Source organism: Girardinichthys multiradiatus, chromosome 12, assembly GCF_021462225.1.
Source record: "Girardinichthys multiradiatus isolate DD_20200921_A chromosome 12, DD_fGirMul_XY1, whole genome shotgun sequence".
NCBI classification, from domain to species: Eukaryota; Metazoa; Chordata; class Actinopteri; order Cyprinodontiformes; family Goodeidae; genus Girardinichthys; species Girardinichthys multiradiatus.
This window is the reverse complement of record NC_061805.1, coordinates 26,390,497-26,416,013: the sequence shown is the minus strand read 5'-3', so window position 1 is coordinate 26,416,013 and position 25,517 is coordinate 26,390,497. Positions and strand designations below refer to the sequence as shown.

Sequence of the window (25,517 nt, the reverse complement as noted above, 5' to 3'; positions counted from 1 at the left end):
TGCTGTGATTGGCCGGAGCGGTGTAGCCGTCCAATCACGAAACGGAAGCATTGTGTAAAGTAACGTATGAGTATGAGAAGGCAGGCTACTGTCACCAGATAAAACATTTCTCTCCACGATCCTCTGGTTGTCGTCTAAAGAAGATGAGCAAGATTGCAGGCCTCCTACGGCGAACCTTTGGAGTAGTTCGTCAACACGTCGGGACAGATCATTTGGGGAATACATATTACTTTATCCCCGAACAGAAGTCGTGGACAGGTACTTCAGCACTTGTGATGAAATTAGCTAGTCGTGGTTTCAGCTATAACGTACACACGCAGACAAATGAAGCTAACTTAGGGAACCGCTTCGTAAACGTGTTAATACGCCTTGTTAAATCCTTGACAATCCGGTTATACACAGAGTATTTATTGCTCCGTTACCTAAGCTTCTTCCGTTTTGTGCTGCCTTTGTATTAACCAATTTTCAATTAATTCTTACAAAGAAACAGCAGGTTTAGTTAGTTCTTCATTCAAGAGCCAGTGCTCTCTTGTTTACTGTAGGTTATGACATTAACCCAGAGCCATTCTGCCTTTCACCGTTGTAGTATTACATTATTGCCACTAGATGGTGCAACAGTCTAATTAACAGAGTCATTTTTTGGGGTTTTAAGCGGTTGCTTTTACATCGGGGGCGGGCAGTTCTGCGTGTCATATATTAAGTGATGATTGGACGATGGATAGCTTGAGCTATTCTGCAAAGAAAAATGACAACATTTCAGTCTCTAAATATGCAAAGCTGATAAGAACACACCCTAATTAACTTGCCACTGTAATAACTCAGGAGTGCTGGATACACTTGCACACCACACTTCTCAGTCTTGGTTTTGTAATAAAATAAAATGAAAGCAATGTATTATTTTTCTCCCAATTCAGAATTCTGCACAGTTTTGCTTTAACCTATTGCATAAAATCCTTTTGCAAGGCCCCGTAAATACATTGTAAGTCCCAAGTTAGGCGAAACAAGTCAGAGAGCAGGGTCTTTGTACCTTTCATATCTGGCTAGTTCAAAATGTTTTGCCATAATTAATATAAGTGAATAGACTTTGCACCTCTTTCAGTTTCTGGTGCGAATGCACCTCCTGCAGAGAAAACCAAGTCATTATCTTTGCATTCTCTGGTTTGCTGTGGAAGGATCTGCCTCTTGCAGGTTGGGTGTCTGCTTTTTTTTTCTGGCTGAACGTGACTTTTGTTTGATTCACCTTTTCTCAGCTGTTTTTTTGCGGGGGAATCTTTCGCCCGCCTCGTATTTATAATTCATTACAAGGCAGCTCCTCCACCCCTGCCTGTCAACCTATTCAAATGAGACATCACAAAAGATGCTTTTTAGCACGCTTACAGGCTAATGTATGCACTGTCCCATCGCAGAGCCTGACAACTGCGGAGAGGCTAGCAGGTCTGTGAAACAAAAAAATAAAAAAGGTTAAGATAAACACAGGTCTAAGCAGCAGGCGGGCGCAAATAAATGACCGTATTTGCATTTATAATCAACATAAAGGCAGTAGGGTGCACGGGTTGCATCCTTTTCTCCCCATTCAACCTTGTGGAACTAAATCATATGCATTATTCAGTCCATATGTCTTGCAGAAGCTGGCTTTTGATCTTAAACTGATAGGCCAAGCATGGGCTTGGGGCCTTAAGGCACAGAGCACAGGGCTTTTCACTCAAGTGCATAAGTTTTGCTCAAAATAGGTGAGGAGTTTCTCTCTTTATTGTCTCCCCACTTGTGTTTACCCATTTGTCCATCTCTCTACATTTATCCATGCTTTGGTGCTTCCATTTTCTAACTCTCTCCATCCGTTAACTTTTGAAAACTGGGGCGTAAGCAATTCTCTGAGCCAGGGGTGGGCTGCATGGATTGTAAAGGCTGCCATGATGGAGCAAATTTTCTTTTTTGTTGTTGTTTTATGTGCATTTGTGTGATTTGATTTCAACAAGTCCTTTTTGGGCTGTCTTTTTTTTTTTTTTTTGTCCCTCCTTCGAATTGCTGCCTCTAGAATTTTATTTCCTTCTTTGAAGTCATTCCTGTGAATTCAAAACAGTAGCATGGAGGGATCGACCCAGCAGAGAGAACCACTATCCTCAGATGTTGCTCCTCCTCAAAATGAAAGGGCGTACCGGGTATAAGTAAGACTTGTAGATGGAGAGAGAAGGAAAAATAATCTCTGCTTTTGGTCCAGAAGCTCTAAAGAGCGTGCAGAAAGAACTGTGCTACAGGCTGCAGAGTCCCTATGAGTCCAGCCTACAAGAGAGCCACTGGCAGTCTGGTCTTAGAAGGTCTTTGCCTTGCTGTTGTTTTCACTGAGCTGAACTGAGAATCTATCTTCTCCCCCTGTCTTTTATCCGTGTGCTTCTGTCCCCCAGGCCCAGCTCTGCCTCACGCTGCATGGGGGCGCCGTGTCACGCTGCCCAGATGAAAGCCTGAACGCTCTCTGGATGGGCTCATTCGTCTTCAGCAGCCGGAGCCGCAGCTCCGACGGCCGCCCTCCCTTCCCTCCTCTTTTTTTATTTAGGGAAGAGAGAGGCGTGCTGACATTATCGGCTGCTGCAGGCACATTTGAAAATAATTGCCTGTATGATTGCTATTTTTTCTTACCTCTTTGAGGAGGTGTAGCCTTTGTCTTGGAATCAATGGCTGCTCAATACCGGACAGGGGAAAGGCAGTTTCCTTTCATGTCTCGGTAAAAGGGATGTATTTTTAGCGCTGTTCGTTTTAGCCGTGTGTGTGTGTGCGTGAGAGAGAGTTTGTGTGCGTGCTCCATGCAGTTTTAATCTATTGGTCTTCTTTTTCTGTTTGGAGAATGGAAGAGATTCAGAGGTTCTTCAGAGGTGTGCCACACAGGCTGGAGAGAAAAGAGGCATTGACTTGTCGTCCTATCACTATCCCCTCTCTCTCTCTTTGTCTATTATTTATTAGATTCCCCTGTTTGTTTCTATGAAGTGAAAAAGAACTCCGTTCTGCTATTTTCAGGACGAGGTGACTCTTGGGGACCGAGGAAGGAGGTGTGTCCATTAATGCACCATGACAGCTGCTCACCTCACCAGTTGTATTTTAAAAGAAAGTAGGGAGGATGTGGGGAGGAATCATTATTGGTGTGTTTTCTCTCCACTTCATGCCCTAAACACACTTAACACAACAACAGATGGCTGTGTGTCATCACAGCGTTGATTCGAGCCTCATATTTCCACCCAAAGACTCACAGCGGAAAGAGACGAGGGTCCAAATGGCTGTTCATTCTGCCACAAGTCATCCCCTGGGTGTGATGAAGGAAGCTCTATCCCGCCATAGGACACCGAGTCAGTGTTTACAGGAGCGTCTGTGTCCAGAGCCGCCACTGTAAATCATGCTAATTGATCCGCGGCGATGCAATGCGTGGGGTTTAAATGAAGGTTGTTTAATCATTATAGGGTGTAGCTCATCTAGCTCCGTGCGCCCTGCCAAGAGCGTTTTTGCAAAGTGTGTCTTGTGGCTCATCATGGACTGACTTCGCTTGTTCATTAAAAAGGCATTTGAAGAAATAGATGCCGAAACTGGGAGAGTGACCGCATTTATTTTCAGTGGAGGAACAATCCAAGTGGGCTGTGATCCAGTAACGGGTTCAAGTGTTTTGGAGGTCAATTAACTTCTGTCTATCTGCACTGGAGCTGGAGATATTTACTGTGCCTTGCAGAAGTTTTCATGCTTAACATAACATCTCACAGAGCACTGTGAAATCTATCCTTCAAACATGGAGAGAGTATGGCACACCCACAGTGCAAACCTACAAACCTGTCGTACATACAAACGGATAAGCAGGACAAGGAGCGCATAAAACTCGAGAAACATCCAAGAGGTCCATGGTAACTGGAGGAGTAGCAATGGATCACAGCTATTGGTTGTGCAGTCCGGAAATCTGGCAAGAATAAAAACGCTATTGTTCAAAGAAAGTTATAAGAATTTCAGTTTGCAGAACTGCAGCCATGTTGCGAGCAACGCAAACACCGTGGCTGAAGGCACTCTGGATATATAAAACCTAAACTGAACGTAGAACTTATGCAAAATGCTATGTGTGCTGAAAAACTCATTCTACATATCTCCTTGAAGTCTCCATCATTACTGGGAAGCACGGTGGGGGCAGCAGCATGGTGTGGGGATGGGTTTATGGGATTAAACACCACATTTTTTACATGTTTATTGGGAAACTAAACTTGAAAACCATGCATCATTTTCTTTCACTTTACAATGACGAGCTAAGTATAATCACATGTGTGATTTTATTTTATTATTTTTGTTTTACACTTACAGTCTGACAAAGAGCAGGAACCAGTGCATTGTTGTAAAATAAAAATATTCAGTTGGCCTAGATGTGTTTTGACACCCCAGGACTCTTTGTCGGTCAGAAACTCAACCTGAAAGACTGACAGACAGGTAAGGCACAGTAGCAGACGGCTCCAGGAGCCTGTCGCTGCTTATTTGAGTCAGAATATTTTAATAAAGCAGACAGGCAGAGAGAAATAAAGCAACGAGGAAAAGATAAGACTAGGAGGAAACTATTGGAGGGTGGAAAAGAAGGTGGGGTACATGGAGTGAGTGACAAAGAACAAAGAAGGTGCTGACATATTGGGGTGAAATTATGGAGCGGAGTGGCGGAAAGAATGGATGGAGTAAAAGTGAAAGGAGGGTTTCTGACAGAAAGGGTGAAATGAGTAGGTGGATAGATGGAGGGGGAGAGAGAGAGAGGAGGTAGGGATAGGTTAATGGTGAGAGAATGGTGGTTTTTGAAGGTGTAATGGAGGGAAAAACAAGGTGGGCGCGTAGTGAGTTGCATGGGAGGATTGAAGGTGAACAGAAAGGGGTGGACAGCTAAAGGTCTATGGACAACAAGCACCTGGGCTTCAGAGGAGGTGTGGAGGAAGGAAAGGGGAGTCTAGACTGTTCCAAAGCCTCACAAAGGATCCTGATTTCCTGCCTTACCGTAGTTCCTTTTACAAGCCATTTAGAGCATGGTGAGTAACTTTGTCAGGATGGGTGGTCTCAGACAGAGCGGGCGTAAGTGTCAACTGCCACCTTTTATGTCTGGCTGCCTTTTAGATATAGTGTAACAAATAGATCAAACATCTTTGGCTTCAGCAGAAACCGGGACAAACAGAATGACGGACGAATTAAACTGATCAGCAGCAGCAGGCCCATTTTACACCCAGGTTCCTCCTCTCTGTAGAACTGATGGAAAACAATGACCTGCCTTTTCCGTCTAAACCTCATCCCACATCAGTAGGCTTTAGGATAATGGGTAACCATGGTTACAGGCCTTACACATCTCTTCTATGCAATTTTTTTTTCCTCCTGGAAAAGAGATTGGGAGGGAGAACAGAGGCTGTCCATATCAGTGTATCACTAATGCTCATTGGATCGCTCCATCTTCATAAGGCTGTGTGTTATGATGCTGTTGTTCACCCATGCCTCGTACAGCTGGAGATGGGTAAACTTGGCTGGATTAGGCCTGCTCCGTCGAGGGGGCTTTTTTGGGGGGGCGAGGGGTTGTCCCAACACCGTGAGACCAAAACCTCCCCACTGTCTGGTTGAGAGTGCTGCTCTCTACTGGAAGGTGGCAACATTGCAGTCGGATGCTTTTGACTCTGAACGTTCTTATTGAGAGTTTTCCCCGTTATCGCTTTATCAGTGTGTGCATCATAGCAAACACAATCAGCAGCCGCTTAGACTGCTCTTGACAAGCGCACCTGATAAGAGTCCAGACCTCATTAAGAGTGAGAAGAATGTGGGTTCATTACAAGTGATATGGTCATTGCTATATTGAGCAGCAATATTGCAATTGCATGTTTTCTTAACATCATGCAACCAAATTCATAACAAACCTGCACAAAAACTGGTGCTTCATTCTCCTCTTTGGAAATTTGTGCATCAAACCTCTTTCTTTGGGTTGCAGAGTTTTCAAGAAATCCAAATGGTTGAAATAACCATATTCAGTGTGTGATTAAGAGGAGTTTAGCTTCCCTTGAAAACCTGCTATATCAAATTATTTATTTCTCTTCTGCCCTCTGGTGGATGATCTAAGTTCAAGACAGCCACACTCACCTTCTAAGAGTTTTTCATGAGGAATAAAGTCATTCTTTTAAAATTGTTACAGTGAAAAACATTTTTTGGAGCCATACACTTTACATCTAAAAATGCCCATCGGATCAGTTATGACACAAAAAAAGAGTAATCTAAGTAATGTTAAAAAAAATGTTCTAATACGGCACGTGGTGGGATGCCGATTTATGTGTTGCATACTAGTACAACACAAATGAACATGGTGTTTTTTAAGCTGTAGATGTCAGTGCCAGTGGTAAAAGGGAGAGTGTGACAGAGTCCACCTGTTGGGGTCAGGTGTAGAGAGCTCCATTTGACAGATTCTGTCAGAGTTTTAAGGAATGTCTTCAGCTGTCATCGACCGTTTTGTCCCCCTGACATCTTCCTCTGGAAGAAAAAAAAAAATGAGTGCAAGAAAAAAAAACAAGACGCAGCTAAAAAGATTGTACGAAGATGCCTGGGATGACATTGTGGAGGTGAAAAACCTCTCGGGCCGCCCCCAGCGGTACCCACCTGGGACCTGATGTGTGAGATTGTTGGGGGGGGGGGGTGCCTGTTGGAGCAAGTGATGGAGTTTAGTGGGGGTGGGTTCAGGTTCAAAGAGCAGCCCTCGGAGCGCATCGTGTCTTATTTTAACGAATGGGAAGGATTGAGGTACTGCTGCCACGGTAACCCCCTCACACATCCTCCTCCTCTGTCTCCATCCTTCCTTCCTCCCTTCCTTTTCCTCTCCCCTCCCCCCCAGGATTCACAGCCAGCCTCACAAATGAGTTGTGCTCAGACAGGTGAGATGGCTCATGAATATTTATGACGTGGGATTTCATTCCTCCCCGCCGCTGGAACCTCCCCCTCCTCTCCAAGGCGGTGCTGCGTATGTCCTTCACGGTAAAGAGGCAGCGTCCTCGCTCCTGTCCCTCAGGTTAATCTGCCTTGCTCTCTAGCCAGTTGTGTGCTGGTGTGCGTACAGGTGTGTATTTGCCTAGTAAATAGGCTTCCCCCTAGTGAGTGATGAGAAGGCAGACGTGTCACAAGGGGGCCCGCTGAGATTGTGAGCTCCTTACACCCTTCTGTGTCTCTCGCTCAAGGTAGGGAAGGAACTGTGGAGCAGACAGATAGATTACATGCTGCTGGCTGGAAGAGCCAGCCATAAGTTATTCTACCATCAAATAATGCAATATGAATATTTAGATATTAAGATTTATTTATTTTATAGATTTAGAATTTTTTTAATGTATTTTGTAACTTTTTGACAGATAAATAATTTAAGATAAAAAAAGATAAAGAAGTACAACTGACTAAAGTTTTAAATCTATCAGATTGGACGCAGCTTCTTTTAAATGACATTTGAATTATGCTTTGAAAAGATCTGTTAAACTATGGTATATTTTCAATCATAAATGGGTGGAAAGCTTTTTGACCTCCAGTATTGGTAGGTGCAGTGCCTGGCAGAAGTATTTCCACCCTTTTAACTTTTTCACTTTAAAATCGTGAACTTCTGTGTATTTTATTGGGATTTAATGTGGTAGACCAACACAAAGTAGTTCATAATTGTCAAGATGGAAGAAAGTGCTACATGGTTTAGAAAAATTGGAATACAAACAATAACAATTAGAAAAGGATGCTGTGTATTTGTCTTCAGCCCCCATTTGTTGCAATTACAACTGCAAGTCTTTTCAGGCATGCTATCAGCTTTGCCAATCTAGAAACAAAAAGTCTTGCACATTCTTCTTTGCGAAATATCTGAAAGTCAGTCAGATTGAATGGTGAGCATTTGCTGTGGTGCCCTGTATTTAGCTCCGCCTAACTTCCATGAAACTCTGCTCAGCTTCCCCACAGCATGATGCTTCCTCCACCATGTTTTATTGTTTTTGAGTTGTGTGCAGTGTTAGTATTCAGCCACACATAGCGTTTCGCATGTAGGCCGAAAAGTTTATCATTGGTCTAATCTGATCAGAGCACCTTGTTCCACATCTATGCTGTTTTCCCCGCGCAGCTTGTGGATACCTTCTGACAGCCTCTTCTGTTTTTCTGTCAGCTATATTTTTTCTTTTGGCTACTATTCCATAAAGCCCAGATTATCCCACCTGGGCAGTGGATCTCTGGAGCTCCTCCAGAGTTGCCATGAGTGTCTTGCCCGTTTCTCTGATTACCTGGCCGTTGAGTTTAGAAGGACAGCCATGTCCTGGTAGGTTTGCAGTTGTGTCATACTTTCTCTGTTTTCAGTTGCTGGTTGAGGTTTCCAAACGACCCAATATTGTTTTAGAAACCCAACTCTGCTTTATATTTCTCCACAACTTTCTCCCCAACCCGTGTGGTGTGTTCTTCTCGATGCCGTTTGTTCACCTCTGAGGCTGGTGAACAGCTGGATTTACACTAATATTCAAGGTGAACTCTACCTAGGAGATTTCTAAAGTCACTTTGATACCACTAACCAAAATCTAGTGAAACAGAGTAAAGGGGGCTGAATACAAATACACACTACAGTAAACTTTGACAACCATATGTCCTATCCGTGTTCTCCTCAGTAGCGCCCTACTTTGTGTTGGTTTGTCACATGAACATGTTTTGGATCCTCCCATCACAAACATGCTGGGAGGATCCAAAACGTCCGTACAATCATTATTTGTCATTAAAATCCAGGGATAAAACATGCACTGGAAGTGAGGTTTGGTGATGCTGCAGAATCATGGAGTAGAAGTCTGTTGGCGTTTAACAGGGAGCGGGAGAGGTAGGGCTTGCAACGCAGAGGAGACCGACAAAGGTAAGCTCCTCTCTTTATGCTTATTATTTAGGCATTAGCTCGCTAAGCACATCACATGTGGGGACTTTAATGCAATTTTACCATTTCATTCTGCTGCCACCCACTCCTGATGCAAATATGGATATGATCTGCTTATAATTAGCATACCTGTTAAACGCCTTAGTATTGCCTAGAAAATCGCAGCCTTTTGTATGCAGGCAGTTGTTTTTGTCGTGCTATATTGGGGAAGTTTCTAGGAAACAGTTTCTCGAGAGACATCCAAGTTAATTTTGTGTTTGCTAATTTAAGGATCATATTTTTCATTTAGCTCCTATTTGGAGCTAGTTTAGCAGAACAGGTGTGGGAAATCTGTTTTTTGGATATCGGAGAAATCAAGCCTCATGTAGAAATGGAGCCTGCGAGACCCTTTTGTGACAATCTAGTGGGAGCCAAGGCAGAACTAAAGCATTACTAGCCTAATTAGCTGACCTGATTACTGTACAGGCTGGATAAAGTGTGGAAAAGAATCATCCTCACAAGACATAATTACAGAACAGCACAGGCGCGGGTTTTCGAGGGGAAACTAAGGTCCGTGAACAGAACTCACTTCGTCACTTTGGAGGGCCATCGTTTATCCATCCCAGTGCCAAAGCTATCTGTTATGGCTGAAGTAAACATTAAGGCCATCAGTCTGCGGTGCGCGTGGCGCTGCTTGCATCCATTTGTCCGTGTCCAGTGAGCTGCGGAGAGACTGTGATGGAATCCTGACAGATTGTCTGTGTTTTGGAGCGTGTTGTTTTCCTTGCCCATACATTTTTTCTCCTTCAAGCCATGTTTGCCATGCATCATCACTCTCTCTCTCTCTCTCCCTGCCTCCCTGCTTCTTCCTCCGCCCTCCTTGCCTCATCCTTTCTCAGATAGACATCTGACTACCTGTGAGGAGAGAAACTATGGAAACACAGAACTTATTTTTGAACACGATTCATGTTAAGAAGACACAGCGAAAGTGGGCTCTTTCTTCTCCTGTCTCTCCGTTCCTTCCCTCCCCTCTTTCGGTCGCCGTCTCCATGTCACCGCTTGCCAGCTAAACTTGTCTAATCAGCAGATTTGACCAAAATAATTGGTAGTGGCCTTGCTGCCAGCGAGCATCATGCTGTATACAGATAGAGAGAAGGAGCACTTAATATTCCAAGCAGCTCATGCCTCTCCTGTTCCCTCTGATATCTGACCTCTTTTGTCTCCTGCTGGGCTTGATGTTGATTTTGGAGGGCATTGTTAGCCAGGGCGCTGTGATTGGAAGAGGTAGCCGGTGGAGGGGGGCCGTGGTTGGTTGGGTTAAAGGAAAGGCCGATTTGCATAAAGGCTTAGCCCAGATTTGGAGCCACTCAGCGAGATCTGAGGAGAAGGGCCCGAGGGCCGCGAGGTAATCATCCATGGCCTGTCACAGCGCTGTCATCCCTGCGTGTATTTGTCTGTGTGTCTGGAGAGCATTGTGTCTGGACTACTTTGTGTTTATAACCCTTTGCATTTTGTGTGCAACATTGGCGAGCACCACCATCAAATCACACTTGCTGTCTTTTGATTTTCTTATTTTTATTTTTTCCTTTCCAGGGAGGCATATCCGTGCCAAGCGGATGGTGGAGGCAGCCAATCCTGCAGAGCATGAATATATGGAGGGCAGCATTCCGATGGAGTGGGAAGGTAAGTTTGGACTGCAGAATCTGTGCCGCATATTGTACTTATCACTAATTTTAAGCAAAAATAAAACAAAAAAATCTGCAAAAATAAAAGGGAATGACAGATTTATGGCTTCATCTTCTGGGACCTTGGCTAATCCAACGATTTGGTTTTTTTCTCCTTCATCTTGCAAGATGGAATGGGGGCTGGGAATGAGTTTATCAAAGAAGCCTTCTGCCAGTGTTATACAACCGTACCATAAAATAGTGTTTCACATTTCTTACAACTGGATACAAACTGTTCCCTGTGTTCCAGACTGGCTTTATCCACCTTAAACCCCCTCATCCTGCCTCGCCCCATCCCTCATGCATTTTCATCAGGATGCAAATAAGAAATGGATAAAAGAGGCTCAGAATCCCCATGCTAGCTGGAGCAAGAGTTGCAAAATCTCTCTCTCTTCCTGGCTCCTTTTAACCTGCTCTGCTGTGCAGCCAGCTCAGCCAAAATGGAGCTCCTTCAACAGAGGGAGGGGAAAACAGACGTGATGGAGAGAGCTCTGCTGTGGAGGGAAAGGAGGGACGGAGGTGTGGATGAGGAGTGACAGAGACAGTGCTTTAAAACCTGAAGATCAAGGACAATGGACGCATTTTCTCTGCCAACACAAAATCTGAGCAGATGTTTTGCCCTGCAACTGCTTCAACGTTTTCACATTATATCACATCTCCACATTTCAAACATACTTTTTTGTTGTTGTTGTTGAAGAACAAGGAACACGGCAGACACGTCAGGGAGAAAGCTGTGGTGACGTTTTAAAGCAGGGTTAGGTTATAAAGCAATATGCTAAGCCTTTTGTTACAGAGCACTGCTCAGTTCATCATCTGAAAACCAAAGGATGCAACCGCAAACCTGCCAAGACATAATCAGCCCCCTAAACTAGATGGCTAGGAAAGGAGAGCATTAACTAGAGGAGCTGCCAAGAGACCAATGGTAACTCTGGAGGAGCTGCAGGGATCTGTGGACAGAACAACTATTACTGAAGAACTGCACACAATAAAATAGTGGCTTGAAGAAAGTGCCATTTGTGGTTTGCAGCAAGCCACGCAGGGGACACAGCAAACATGTGGAAGATAGTCAGATGAAAGCAAAATGTAACTTTTTGGCCAAAATGCTAAATACTGTGTGGCAGAAAACTAACACTGGTCATCACCATGAACACACCATCCCCACAATGAAACATGCTGGTGGCAGCATCATGCTGTTTTCTTCTTCAGGGACAGGGAAGCTGATCAGAGATGAGAGGAAGATGGATGGAACTAAATACAGGGCAGTCCTGTAGAAGCTGCACAAACCTCGACACTGGAGCAAAGGCTCACCTTCCAGCAGACCCACGACTTTAAACATACAGTCAGAGCTACAATAAAATGGTTCAGATCAAATCATATTCATGTGTTAGACTGGTCCTTTCAAAGTCCTGAGAATCTGGTTCAGGACCTGATAACATATACTCCCAGATGCTCCCTCATCCAAGTTTGAAGCATTTTGCAAAGACGATTTGGAAAAGATTTCAGTAAAGCTGGTAGAGACGTGTCCCCAAATATTACACCCTTTTTCAGATTTGTGTTTGTAAAAGTTTAAAGTTTATCGTGTTCCTTCCACTTCACATTTCTGAACTACTTTGTGTCGGTCCATCCCATCAAATCCCCATAAAATACACTGAGGTTTGTTGTCGCAAGGTCACAAAACGTGATAAACAAAGGGTAAGAATACTTTTGCAAGAGACCGTAGCTCTATATGTTTCTCTTTAGTTTAAAAAGTCACATAAAACAAGACGAAGATAAACAAAAGCTGCATAGAGTCGCCCTGCAAGCATGGAGGCTTCCTCTGTTGTTACTCGGTGATGCTGGAACTGCAGTCTTTAACTATTACTGCAGGTTTTGTTTGTGCAGTGTATGTTCGCGTGGGTGTTCTCACTCTTGTTTTTTCTTGCTGCTCTCTTCTCTCCTTGCAGCTTGGATCCGAGGCAGACGGAAGGAGCCTCCCTCCATCGAGGTACGCAGCCCTCCCCCCTCCACACACACACACACACTCCAGTTTCCCTCTGTGCCGATGGATGAGCTCTCGGGGACTAGTTCCAAGGGAGCGAAAGAAGCACAGCTGGAAAGAAAAGCTTTGATTTGTTTTAACGTACTGAATCCAGGAACTTTAGGGGACAGGTGTTAAAATAAACACCAGCTGAAATGCATTGATGGTGAAACTGAGAGCAGAAACCGCCTCCGAACAAGGGGGCTCACTGACACCGTGTCCCAGTTTACTTTCTCTGTTTCCAGCAGAAGCCTCCATCTCGGCTTTTTGTGTTTTATTTCTGGCACTTTCCGAGATGGGATTGGTGAAGGCGTGCAGTTTTAGGGTCTTTTTTTTTTTTCCTCCCCATTCGTGTTCCTCTCTCTGGGTTTATTGCTCTTTAAATGCGAGAATGCTGGAAATTATTTGGCCGGGGAAATGTGGGTCTATAGGAAATCCCTTGGAAGGCCAGTGCTCAGGCACTCTCTGTCTCTTCGTCCCCTGTCCCTGCCAGTAGCCGGTGCCATCCCCTGGCTTTCATTTTGCCAGAACATTCCCTTCCAATTTTCTGCCTTGCCTCTGCCCAATAGCTGCCACAGACAGCTGGACGGCGTTGATGCAGCCAAGCCTCCACTCCCAGCACATTACCCTGCCCCTTGTCACGCTCCCTCTCTTCCTGGTCCAAATCGGCATAAATTGATTGGATTAAATCCTGTCATTAACAGGCTGGAAAAGAAGCTCAGTATGTTGGTCTCCCTCCCAAAAGCAATGGTTTTTTGGCCACAGATCTCCACCTCCTTTTTTTTTTTTTTCCAGCCCTTCAGTTTTGTCAGCCCACAACCGCATCATGCCCAGTCCTCCCTTCCTCTTTGGCTCTCACAGCCAGGGCAAGGCTAACATCACTGCGGACACTAGATGTAAGGCTCAAGTGGGTAACTATTCCACCAGTGGACTGTTCATTTTATGAGCATTTCCAGGATTTAAATTGGTTTCCGATAATACAGTAAAAATACCTCCTGTCCTTTCAGTTTACCAATCTGTTTTAAGTACTACATTTTGAACCAGATTGTTGTAACAGCGCACTACAGGTTAAGTGAAAGCGCTGGTTATTTTTCTTCCGAATGGACTGCTTCATGCTGAACAGAAACAGTTCTTGAAAGCAACTTTATTTCTCTTCTGATTTGCACGAGTGCAGCAGATGTTTCAAGAAGAAACAGATTGTTGATTAAGAAAGAAAAATTATTATTGCTTTAGTTTGTATATACCAGCCGGTAATCTTGTGATCACTGTTCTGTTTTATTTTTTTTTATTTTTTTACTTTCAGTTTTTTAGCAGCTGGAACTCAACTCTTAAAACAACGTGGACCTTTGTTTTTATAATAAAGAAAAGGAACGATCAATGTCAAAATACATATCCAACGTGTTTGAGTTTTCTGTTTTGCTCTAATAATAATAATAATTATCATGAGAATTAAAAGTGTTCTAAATGAAAAACTTGGTAAATAATTTAAATAAAAAATTTTAAAGAGTAAACTATTTTACTATATGTGGTTATTTTACATTTAAAAGGATGCAAGATGTTTTTTTTTTTTTATTAGAGGCTACAAGATGCAGGATAACATTGTAAGAATTCATTCAAGAAAATCTTCAAATTATTAAACTTAATTTTTGCGCCTAGAATAGAGATCCAAACATTTCTTGTGTTGAGTTGAATTGAGTTGTAAAGAATAATTGAGGTTGTTTTTATTTGTTAACTGCGCACCATTAAACTAGAACAGCGTTAACACGAAGATTTCTTTAAGAGGAATTTTTTTTATTCAATCAGTCTGAAGTAATCTATTATATACTGATCAAGCATAGCATTATGACCTAGTATAGTGGTAGCATTGCTGCCAAAGCCGCCCTGATCTCTCAAGGTATGAGCCTTACTTTTGATACTGCTGCGGACCTTCCCATTCCCCGTTTGACCTGCTTATAACACAACAAATTTGAGCACAAAATTCCTGCCCAATATATTCCACCCACTAACAGGTGGCACGAGTTTAATTCATTTCACATATTAGTGATCATAATGTTTTGCCTGATTGGTCTATTTATGTTACGTCATTAGATTCTGAGAAAGTGAAACTGGTTTTAAATTGGTCTTTATTCCATAAAGATTTTAGAAGCTGTTAAACATCACTCATAATCGATGCAAAAACCATAAAACATGAACATATTTGATTTGTTACTCAGGAGCTGATGGTGAATGAGTCCCAGAGGGAGCAGATCAAGCTGAAGGCCATGGAGGTGGAGGAGAAAGATCTGGCCCTACAGGCTAAAGAGTACAACGAAGGTCTGGTGGCAACTCCTGCAAGGACTGTGGCCAAGGGCCATGCAGCTGCCACCGTCTTTGGCAAGGAGGAGTTCAGTGAGGAGCCAAGCAGCACTGCAAACAAGTTCCAGCCCGGTTCTTGGATGCCCACCTCAAAGAAATAGGTCGAGAACTCCGCAGAGACAGAGACATGCAGTGCAATGCAATATACAGTCTACAAAGCCTTAGGAACAAGAAATATTTGTGAATACTTAGTTTAGGATTGACACCAAAAACTCTTCTCGGTACAAAGCAATCCACATAAAAATATAATTAACTCTTTTCTTCAGGAAATTAGAGACTTTAACTAAATATGCAGTGATGTGTAAGAAAACCTGAAATAAATTGATGTGATTTTCCTTTAAAGGCTACAACTGGCTAATCATATGTAGCAGGTTTAACACAAAGCACCTTACAGAGGTCAAAAACAGAAAGACAGACACTCGACCACTACAGACACACACAATGAAATGATCAAAATGATCCGTTACATAATTATATTAATAAATTTGATTTTAATAAAAAGATCTCCACATTTCAAGTACCAAAAGTTACAATAATATACAGGTCCTTCTCAAAATATTAGCATATTGTGATAAAGTTCATTATTTTCCATAATGTAATGATGAAAATTTAACATTCATATATTTTAGATTCATTGCACACTAACTGAAATATTTCAGGTCTTTTATTGTCTTAATACGGATGATTTTGGCATACAGCTCATGAAAACCCAAAATTCCTATCTCACAAAATTAGCATATTTCATCCGACCAATAAAAGAAAAGTGTTTTTAATACAAAAAACATGAACTTTCAAATAATCATGTACAGTTATGCACTCAATACTTGATCGGGAATCCTTTGGCAGAAATGACTGCTTCAATGCAGCGTGGCATGGAGGCAATCAGCCTGTGGCACTGCTGAGGTCTTATGGAGGCCCAGGATGCTTCGATAGCGGCCTTTAGCTCATCCAGAGTGTTGGGTCTTGAGTCTCTCAACGTTCTCTTCACAATATCCCACAGATTCTCTATGGGGTTCTGGTCAGGAGAGTTGGCAGGTCAATTGAGCACAGTGATACCATGGTCAGTAAACCATTTACCAGTGGTTTTGGCACTGTGAGCAGGTGCCAGTTCGTGCTGAAAAATGAAATCTTCATCTCCATAAAGCTTTTCAGCAGATGGAAGCATGAAGTGCTCCAAAATCTCCTGATAGCTAGCTGCATTGACCCTGCCCTTGATAAAACACAGTGGACCAACACCAGCAGCTGACACGGCACCCCAGACCATCACTGACTGTGGGTACTTGACACTGGACTTCTGGCATTTTGGCATTTCCTTCTCCCCAGTCTTCCTCCAGACTCTGGCACCTTGATTTCCGAATGACATGCAGAATTTGCTTTCATCCGAAAAAAGTACTTTGGACCACTGAGCAACAGGCCAGTGCTGCTTTTCTGTAGACCAGGTCAGGCGCTTCTGCCGCTGTTTCTGGTTCAAAAGTGGCTTGACCTGGGGAATGCGGCACCTGTAGCCCATTTCCTGCACACGCCTGTGCACGGTGGCTCTGGATGTTTCTACTCCAGACTCAGTCCACTGCTTCCGCAGGTCCCCCAAGGTCTGGAATCGGCCCTTCTCCACAATCTTCCTCAGGGTCCGGTCACCTCTTCTCGTTGTGCAGCGTTTTCTGCCACACTTTTCCCTTCCCACAGACTTCCCACTGAGGTGCCTTGATACAGCAATCTGGGAACAGCCTATTCGTTCAGAAATTTCTTTCTGTGTCTTACCCTCTTGCTTGAGGGTGTCAATAGTGGCCTTCTGGACAGCAGTCAGGTCGGCAGTCTTACCCATGATTGGGGTTTTGAGTGATGAACCAGGCTGGGAGTTTTAAAGGCCTCAGGAATCTTTTGCAGGTGTTTAGAGTTAACTCGTTGATTCAGATGATTAGGTTCATAGCTCGTTTAGAGACCCTTTTAATGATATGCTAATTTTGTGAGATAGGAATTTTGGGTTTTCATGAGCTGTATGCCAAAATCATCTGTATTAAGACAATAAAAGACCTGAAATATTTCAGTTAGTGTGCAATGAATCTAAAATATATGAATGTTAAATTTTCATCATGACATTATGGAAAATAATGAACTTTATCACAATATGCTAATATTTTGAGAAGGACCTGTAGTTTGATAAGCATTCCTTTCACTTCAGGTACAAGAAGTAATTTTTAAAATAGAACTGTTTATTGGACACTTTTAACAAAATCATTTTCTCATGTTTTTGTTTGTTTAAATCCTATCAGAGCTCATGAATTCATAATGGCGAAGAAGAACTGGGCACCCTTAAACTCATGTATCATTTTTGATACAAGCAATCCTAGAACGTCTGCTCTGTAGCTTTCTCAAACCTCTGGAATTAAGTAAATATGTTGCTAAATATATTTTAACCATCTTTTTTAATGCAAAATGATTTGAGAGTGCATCATGTGTTAACCTAAGGTATCAATTATGATACAAAAGAAAACCAGACCATATTTTTTAAATATATTGTTCATGCATAAAATAAACTGTTCAGTTTATAAAAATCTTAATTTTCTGACAAGAATTTCTTGTATCAGGATATGAAGGGTTAAAAATAAAAATCTTGATTAAAAACTTAGAAAGATAAAATTCAGATTAACGAAACAGTCGCCTGTTTTATTGCAGATGCAGCATCCACCTGTGAAGCCTTTAGAGGTGTATGATCATGTGTGCGTCTGTGGTTCCCAGATCAGCAGTTAAAAAAAAACCAAAAAACTAGGTGGCAATGGCTGAAATATTTAATCCAAGATCTGATGTGGGAGATAGATACATAAAAATCAGGATTGGCTGTGGCTATGTACGCTGTGGTTGGAGCAAATTATTTTAATTGGTAAACCAGCTTTTTTTATTTTCTAGAAAACAAGACAGGGAAAAAAAGTTTTCCAAATACAAATATTTATTTTTCCAGAAGAAAAAAAAAAGAAGTAATGAATGTCATGTTGTTCTAGAATTGACAGGAAGCTGGAGTTGAGGCCTGGGCTTTGACTGGGCCACCGATGTGGCTTTCCCCAGTCGTTTTCTGTTAATCTGGTTCTCTGTGAGGTCATTTTCTTCTTGCATTACCCAACATGGCCCCAGCTTCTGCTGTCGGACACATGGCATTTCCTTCAGCTTTTAAATAACCTAATTAGACGTTGATCTGTTTGTAAGAAGTCACTGTGCATTATGGGCAAAATATCTCCATTTTAATCAGAGTTTATGGGACATTTCTTCAGAGGTTTTCGGGTTTCCTTCTGTTTTACAAAGATGCAAAAGGCTGTTACACTGTTAATGTATTTCCCTCTTATTTTGTTTCTACAAACTTGACTAATCAACACAGCCTGATCCACTGCTTTTATAACATGAGTCATGCTTAATTTATCAAATGAAATGATAAGTACCTGGTTATTACTTACCCTCTATTATGAAAGCACTAAGAGGGCACCCTTGACTTGGCCATTGATATGGCTTTTCCCACTTATTTTATGGGGAGTTATGCTTTCAGAAATACTCATAACTGTTTATTTTGACCACTCAACAAGGTGCAAATTGAGCAGAGAAAAGAAAAATCTAAATCAAATCAACATTTGCTGTTACTATCCTGAGGTAGTAAGCCATAAGTCAAGCGTCTCTCAAAAGATAATTTAAAAAGGGGAACCAATTTCTACAAAAATTGGCATATAAAATTGCATATTGAAAATTATCTACACCCTTCTCAATACTGAGTGGAAAAATGTTTGACAGTACAGCAGTCGGTGTTATTATGGGTTAATATTATTTCCAGTCGGATGACGCATGTTGGTAAAACTATAGGATTACTTTAAACGTAAATCTGCTACGGGTGCAAATAATTGTGGGCCATTATTGTATGGCTACACTTACACAAAATCAAGGACTTTGTAGCAGAGTGAGATGTTTGTACCAGACCGGTGCTAATGGTTTGTTTTATATATAGGTTGAAATACAGTCAATAACAAACAAAGAGTTGTGTAAGAGGCTTAAAACTGGGTGAGGAACAGCCAAGCTCTGCTACTGTGGAAGACAGATTCATGTCAGAGGTCATATACAGGTCCTTCTCAAAATATTAGCATATTGTGATAAAGTTCATTATTTTCCATAATGTAATGATGAAAATTTAACATTCATATATTTTAGATTCAGTTAGTGTGCAATGAATCTAAAATATATGAATGTTAAATTTTCATCATTACATTATGGAAAATAATAAACTTTATCTCAATATGCTAATATTTTGAGAAGGACCTGTACACCTTGGCAAGACTTCAGACAGACAAAACAAAGTAGTTATACTGCTTCAGCAAGGTCTCCCTCTAACAAAGATTTCAAAGCACAAACTTTTTAAGATGTGCTCCTCAAGCTCTTTTAAAGAACAGAGGCCCGGGTGTCGGTCGAGCAAACTTCGTTTGGCCCGATGAAAAACCCATCAAGCTAATTTCCCTTTGAAATCATAACATGTCCAGTAGGGCCATCAGCTCAGAAATTACCTTTCAATTCAGTTTTATTTATATAGCGCCAATTCACAACACATGTCGTCTCAAGGCACTTCACAAAGGGTTTGGAATGGTATAGGGTTGTTGGGGAAGTTAGATTAAACTACTGAGTGTTAGAGTTTGGCCATTTTAGAGTGGGCTATGTGTAGGAGTACTAAGTAAAATAATACACTGATAAAGTTTGTCCATGTAGAGCCCACTGATGGTCATTGTTATACTAAAAACCACAAGGATTGGGGATACCTCTCTCTGTCAGACTGATTATAACCATTGGAAAAGAGAAGGGGTCACACAGGTAGCAGAAATGGAGGGTGTGTTTGCACCTCAACCATAACTGAGCCGGTTTAGGCTAAACCTGACTCCCCCTTACTCCAACCAACAGGGAGGGAGGAAGGCAGAGGTACAAATAATTGGAGCGTTGTTTCCTGTTGCATTATGTGAAAGGTGGGTAACTAAAATGGGCTAAGTCAATTCAATCGAATCATATAGATTTCAAGTCAGGCACATGCATTCCAATTAATAACTAACCATTGAACAGTACAGTCAGATTCAGTTATGTATTCAAATTGGATGAAATGTTTTTCTATCTAAGGAAACCCAGCAGATTGCATCCAGTAAAAGCTCAGTCAGTAGGAGAGAGACAGGGTTAAACACTGAAAGACAGGGCTTTCATCCAAAACATCAGGGATTATATGGCGAGACGAAAGGATCTGAGAAAATTTACATCCACAGATAATCTGTGGTCAGTTCAGTGTTTGAAACAACCTTTCAGAAAGTTCCTTCATAAGATGTATGTAGAACTGATTCTGTTTTGAAGGCAGAGTGGGTGATCTAACTAAATGTAGATTTGCTTTAGATTTCTCTAATTTCTATTCATTTTTGAAAGCATTTTTGCTTTATACAGGGTCCCTACAGATCATTATCCATCCGTTGTCTATAGTTACTTGTCCTCAGTCCAGTGGTTATTGGGTGAGAGGTGGGGTACACCTGGACCTTTTCTTGTTTGATATTTCTGATTTTGTGGGCTTTTGAGATACAAATTCTTGCAAAGTTGTGTTTTATTATTAGTTTCACTCTTCCACAAAAACAATAACATAAGTGCTGAGGCTGGCCTCCGATTCAGCAGTGCGCAGAAGGGCTAATTTACCTTTTTTTTTTTTTTTTACAACGGGGCAACTTTAAGTCAATTAAAATCTGTAACACCTACAAAAATCTGCACATACATCAGTCAGTCGCCTCTCTGTTAACTGGCGATGTGCATGTCAAATAATGAGACATCTGGGATATTTTTCCTAAGAACTCCCACTGTTTTCTGTCAATGAACACATCAACCAACACCATAAATAATCTGTTAATTCGTTCATTTTTGTTAAAATTTAAATCTACTGCACCATTTTTTGTTTCTCGTTTGTTTTCTACTGCTTAGAAAAACAAATCCAAAATCGGCAGGTCAGATGTCAGGAAATTGTATTGGGTGATCGGTGATACCCTTATTTCACAAAATACCAAACAATAGGAATTTCAGTGCTTTCTTTGGGGTCCCAATTTAAGAACCTTGGGTCCACTTCAAAGCCCAGAAGTAAAATTGTGTATAAACCAAAGCAGTAAAATGTCCCCTAAGTGTTTATCTGTTTGTACCTGGAAATCAGAGATGAACACCACCTGAAATTTTGATGTAGCAAATAAAGGGTCATCCTCTAATACACCGCCTTTCATTTTAACAAATCCCTATCTTTTATCAAAAGGTGTGAGTTGTGTGGATATGCAAACCTAAAAATCTAACTCCTTTCTAGATTCTTCATGACTGTGTAGGAACCTTGCATACAGCACTTTCTCATACCGGCAGCACAGTACTGCAACGTTGGAGAGATGACCCTGTGTACTGCATCAAAAGCACTAATTATTAAATCAATTAAGACATTGTATTCTATGAACCATGAGAATTTTTATTGATCAGAAAGTTTTAATTTTGGTAACAAGTGGCTGATCTGAGAAAACTTCCAATCAACATCATCAGGTTATTTCAGCAGAACAGGGATGTTAATGGAATGTGAGACGTTTTAACAGCTGCACAGTTAAAACAAGGATCTCTGTATAAAAAAGTGAAACAGAAGACCACTGGGTTCCTGCTGACCACAGTCCCACAGAGACAAGTCACCTCTTGGCAGTACTGTCCACTGCAGCACTGTCAAGTCCATGGGGCCAGCGTCCTTCCTCCTGCCAGCCCTGTGTTGACAGTAGGACTGGGACATATCATTATTTGGACTAAGGAGGGCTGCTCGTTCTGTTTCTTTTATGCCCTTATCCTTCTCCAGGCCCTTCCACAGGCTCACTCTTTCTTCCTCTTGGCCTTGTTTATGTTTTCTTGACGTTTCTGCTTTTTCTTTTGTTCGCGGTCACGTGCCTCGATCATCTTGGCCAGTTTCCAGGACAGCAGTGCGCTGGCGATGAACAGAGGGGTCAGAGCCAATATGACGGTGGTAAGGAAACCGTAGGGGTCTTTGGCAGCCCACTCCACAACATACTCTGCCCATGCTCGTACATCAATCATACTGCTCAGCAACGGCCAGCTTTCACTCAAACCTGAAACAGAGACAGCCGTGAGCAGCTGAGAGCAAGAGAATGAGTAAAATACAAACAGTAACTGGGATTTCACGTGATGGACCAACTCAAGTAGCACATGCTTTTTAATATTTTCACAAATCAAATCTAAGTAGTGTGCAAGAGGCTGGATGGAGCTCAATACAGCACAATCCTGGCAGAAAACCTGTTAGCGGCTGGAAAAGGCTTGAGACTGGGTTGGATGTTCACCTTCCAGCAGTATACCGACTACAAAGCAAGAGTTTAAATTAGGGGTCAACTCCAGTCCTAAAAAGCCACAGTCCAGCAACGTTTAGATACAACCCTGTTCCAAGCCACCTGAATCAAATGATAAGTCATTATCAGCCCTCTGCAGAAATTGATGATATGCTGAGGAGGTAATTCAGCCATTTGATTCAGGTGTCCTGGAGCAGCAGGGTGTGTCTAAACGTTTCTGGGCAGTAGGTATTCGTGTGTTACAATGGCCTGAAACCGGACCCAAAACCAATCGAACATATGTCGCAAAGCTTGAAAATATGTTCGTAGACGTTCTCCATCCAGACTGACTGAGCATGGGCTACTTTGAATACAACTGCCCCCCACCAGATTTCTTTTGTTGTAAAAACATTTTGAAAACTATGTAAACCTTTCCCTCCACTTCACAATGATTCACTATTTTGTGTTGGTCTATCACATAAAGTTCGAGTAAAATACATGAAGGCAGTGGTTGTGACGTGACACTGCACTGAGTCAACATTGACAAACTTCACAAAATAAATGACAAACAGTTTATAGTTAATTAACCCAAACAGTGACTTAGACATAAACAGGAAATGTATATACACAGTAATAATAGAAAAACTGCATTAATAAGCTACTTCTTGCTGTTATTCGTTGCACATTAAACAGCTTCGGTCTTATTGCTCAAATGAGTTGTTACGCCTAAGGATCAAGGTGACAATGTCACACATTTTGATAGCCATTTTAAACTAATTTAGATTTGAGAAACAACGTTTAGTCTGAAAAAGAAAGAAGCAAGAATAAACTAATTTTTAGTTCTAATTCTTAATGAGATCTGCATAATCATAATGACCAGTAATTCGCATTAAGTAAACTATCAATAAAGCTTTACAGCTTCCTGACTATGACCTCACAATAGTTAGAAAGAATGTCAAATTTGAAAGCATGTCAGTTTTTAACTCGTCTATAAATTGGTAATTATAAGTTTATCCCACAGTGTGCAGGGTGTACTACACCTCATCCCTAGAGAGAGGCACTATTCCGCTCTTTGATTCGAAACAGGATTAAAGAAATATAAAAAATAGACGGTGGTTTATCCCAACTAAAATTTGAGGGTATTCAAGCTCACCTGAAGCTCAAAATGTATTTCAAATTTCTATATTCTTATATCCCAGTGGTCTCCAAACATGTTGCACTCCGGGCCAAAATCGGCAAGTTGAAAGTACACAGGGGCCATAATTGTTCGGTTTTTTTTCTCCAACTGAAAATGCAAAATAATTTTATAGTGATTTTTTTTCTTTTTAACTGCTAAAATAAATTAAACAAATCAAAAAAGAACAAATTATTATAGGTCTAAAAAAAAAGGTGTTAGCCGTTTGACTTAAAAAAAAAAGATCTAGTTTACTAACTTTTCGAATCAAATGTTTTCTATTTTGTTGGTTTAGAAAATGTTTTTAAGTATATTCCCAGAAACAGAAATGAGAACCTTTTGTGAAAACCCCTGCATTTAGCCAGGTTTAATGAATGGTTGTGCCCAAGACTATTTTTACATAAAAAAGTCACTGGATTTTTGTGGCTCTATTTACTATATTATTACAAATAATGCAGAAAAAAACATGGCTAATAGAAGAAAAATACTTTATGTTGTACATAACTTTTTGCATTAAATCAAATTGTCATTTGAAACCTCACCCTAAAAATTAGGAAAAAAAGTACATCTGCATCAGCTCCATTTGCTGGAGGGTCAGATGTTAACCATGTTTGATCTGCGGTGTTGGGCGACATAGAATTATTCCAATAGGCCGCAAATGGCCCCCGGGCTGCAACTATGACACTCTTGACACAGTAAAACTCATACAATTCGGTTGATTATACAACTGGTAAAAAAAGATGTCTAAAGTGAAACGAGTAATTGGCTTTGCAGCAATTCCCTCAACTTGATTATAGGTAAGTTTTATTTTCAGAGCAATAGCTGTGTTTGTGAGGCTCTAGACTGCTTGGAAGTGCTATATTAATAGCAAAAATGTCTGAATTGATATCACTTGTATAATTATTACAAGACATACCATAAAATATTGCGATGATACCAAAGTTCATAGTGCACCATTCCTAGCACAGGCGAGTCGAAGGCAACTAAATTTCTTGGAATAGATTCAGTATCTGTGCAACAAAACATAAGCGTAGGCCATTCTATGTTACTTGTATTTGGTTTAACTTACAGCCTATTATAGGATATACATTATTATAGAAAAAATGCATACCTATTTCTTTATTATCATAGAACTACCAAAATGACATTAAAAATACGTGTTAGATTGCAAACTCTTGCAATACTAGTCTTTCGAAAGTAGTGTTACTAAGTTTACTGAACCTAAGAGGGACATAATTTATGTGTGTACTACAAATAGCGTCACTATTTTCACCAGCCTCTTGCTAAGACGATCGGTTGCTAACTAGCATTATGCTATGTGGCTGCTAGCTTTCACTCATCAAAAACAAAACGGCTTGAACAGAATTACCTTGGGCCGAGGCCTCAGCTAATAACTCCGAAACGAACAAATCAATCTCCGTCAGAAGGACTGAATCTGAACCTTTCATTTATTGAAAGACTTTGTAATATTTGCATTACTACTACCATTGAGGCTAACAAGGCCTATCTGCAAGGCCCTAACTTCCAAGGGCAAAACCCCTCACTTTCGGCTAAGAAGCACTACAAACATGAGAACATAACATCGAATTCAAATTTTCACAACATTAACAACAGCTTAGACCCCGATTTATGAATTACATTAACTCACCAAAGTGCAGAAATTTGTGTTTACATCCGCGATAATAACCAGCAGCTCCTCCCTGTTTCACTTCAACCGTTTCAACTCATGAGACGTTCGGGTAGTTTTTCTACAAAAGGAAAAAAAAACAACATCGTGATTTTTTTCCAATTGAGACCGTAGGTTGTTGTTTTTCTTGTTAATATACGGTTACGTATACATTGCTAATACTCTGTAACATGTGTCAATGAAAACTGAGTCTTTTTTCACAGAGATGGGATGTCAGTGTCAGAAATTCCTGAATGCTTTCCCCTTTAAGAAATCCCTGTCATGTTATATCAAAGAGGCCTTGAATGCAGCATACGTTTTCACTCGTGATTGGATATGACGTATTCCCCGGCTGACAGGCAATGTAGTCCTTTTGCTTCT

The 25,517-nt window shown here is 41.3% G+C and overlaps 2 protein-coding genes across 8 annotated transcripts; one reads left to right on the top strand and one right to left on the bottom strand.

The window, feature by feature from the left end:
- The first annotated feature begins 65 nt into the window (after nucleotides 1–65).
- Nucleotides 66–15,304, top strand: ndufaf2 (NADH:ubiquinone oxidoreductase complex assembly factor 2). 6 transcript variants are annotated; one of them, XM_047382437.1, is made up of 6 exons: nucleotides 108–258; nucleotides 6,854–6,993; nucleotides 8,749–8,869; nucleotides 10,460–10,549; nucleotides 12,534–12,574; nucleotides 14,821–15,304. In XM_047382437.1, the coding sequence occupies exons 3-6, from the start codon at nucleotides 8,782–8,784 to the stop codon at nucleotides 15,061–15,063; spliced, it is 462 nt and encodes a 153-aa protein (XP_047238393.1). In that variant the 5' UTR covers nucleotides 108–258; nucleotides 6,854–6,993; nucleotides 8,749–8,781; the 3' UTR covers nucleotides 15,064–15,304. The 6 variants fall into 6 exon arrangements, with proteins under 6 accessions (XP_047238388.1, XP_047238390.1, XP_047238393.1 ...); XM_047382436.1 differs by having other exon boundaries at nucleotides 6,854–7,027; XM_047382434.1 differs by lacking the exon at nucleotides 6,854–6,993 and having other exon boundaries at nucleotides 106–258.
- A 6,121-nt stretch (nucleotides 15,305–21,425) lies between these two features.
- Nucleotides 21,426–25,229, bottom strand: smim15 (small integral membrane protein 15). 2 transcript variants are annotated; one of them, XM_047380995.1, is made up of 2 exons: nucleotides 25,119–25,229; nucleotides 21,426–22,083 (listed from the first exon to the last, which is right to left on the bottom strand). In XM_047380995.1, exon 2 carries the CDS (start codon nucleotides 22,049–22,051, stop codon nucleotides 21,830–21,832), a length of 222 nt encoding a protein of 73 aa, XP_047236951.1. In that variant the 5' UTR covers nucleotides 22,052–22,083; nucleotides 25,119–25,229; the 3' UTR covers nucleotides 21,426–21,829. The 2 variants fall into 2 exon arrangements, with proteins under 2 accessions (XP_047236951.1, XP_047236952.1); XM_047380996.1 differs by having other exon boundaries at nucleotides 21,426–22,108; nucleotides 25,119–25,207.
- Between the last annotated feature and the right edge of the window lie 288 nt (nucleotides 25,230–25,517).

Bases quoted from the DNA above. Each gene is read 5' to 3' on its own strand.
- ndufaf2 (XM_047382431.1), top strand. From the start codon at position 10,282: ATGGCCTGTCACAGCGCTGTCATCCCTGCGTGTATTTGTCTGTGTGTC. The intron at 10,550-12,533 runs GTAAGTTTGGAC...CTCTCCTTGCAG, and splicing joins CATTCCGATGGAGTGGGAAG to CTTGGATCCGAGGCAGACGG. The intron at 12,575-14,820 runs GTACGCAGCCCT...TTTGTTACTCAG, and splicing joins AGGAGCCTCCCTCCATCGAG to GAGCTGATGGTGAATGAGTC.
- smim15 (XM_047380995.1), bottom strand. From the start codon at position 22,051: ATGATTGATGTACGAGCATGGGCAGAGTATGTTGTGGAGTGGGCTGCC.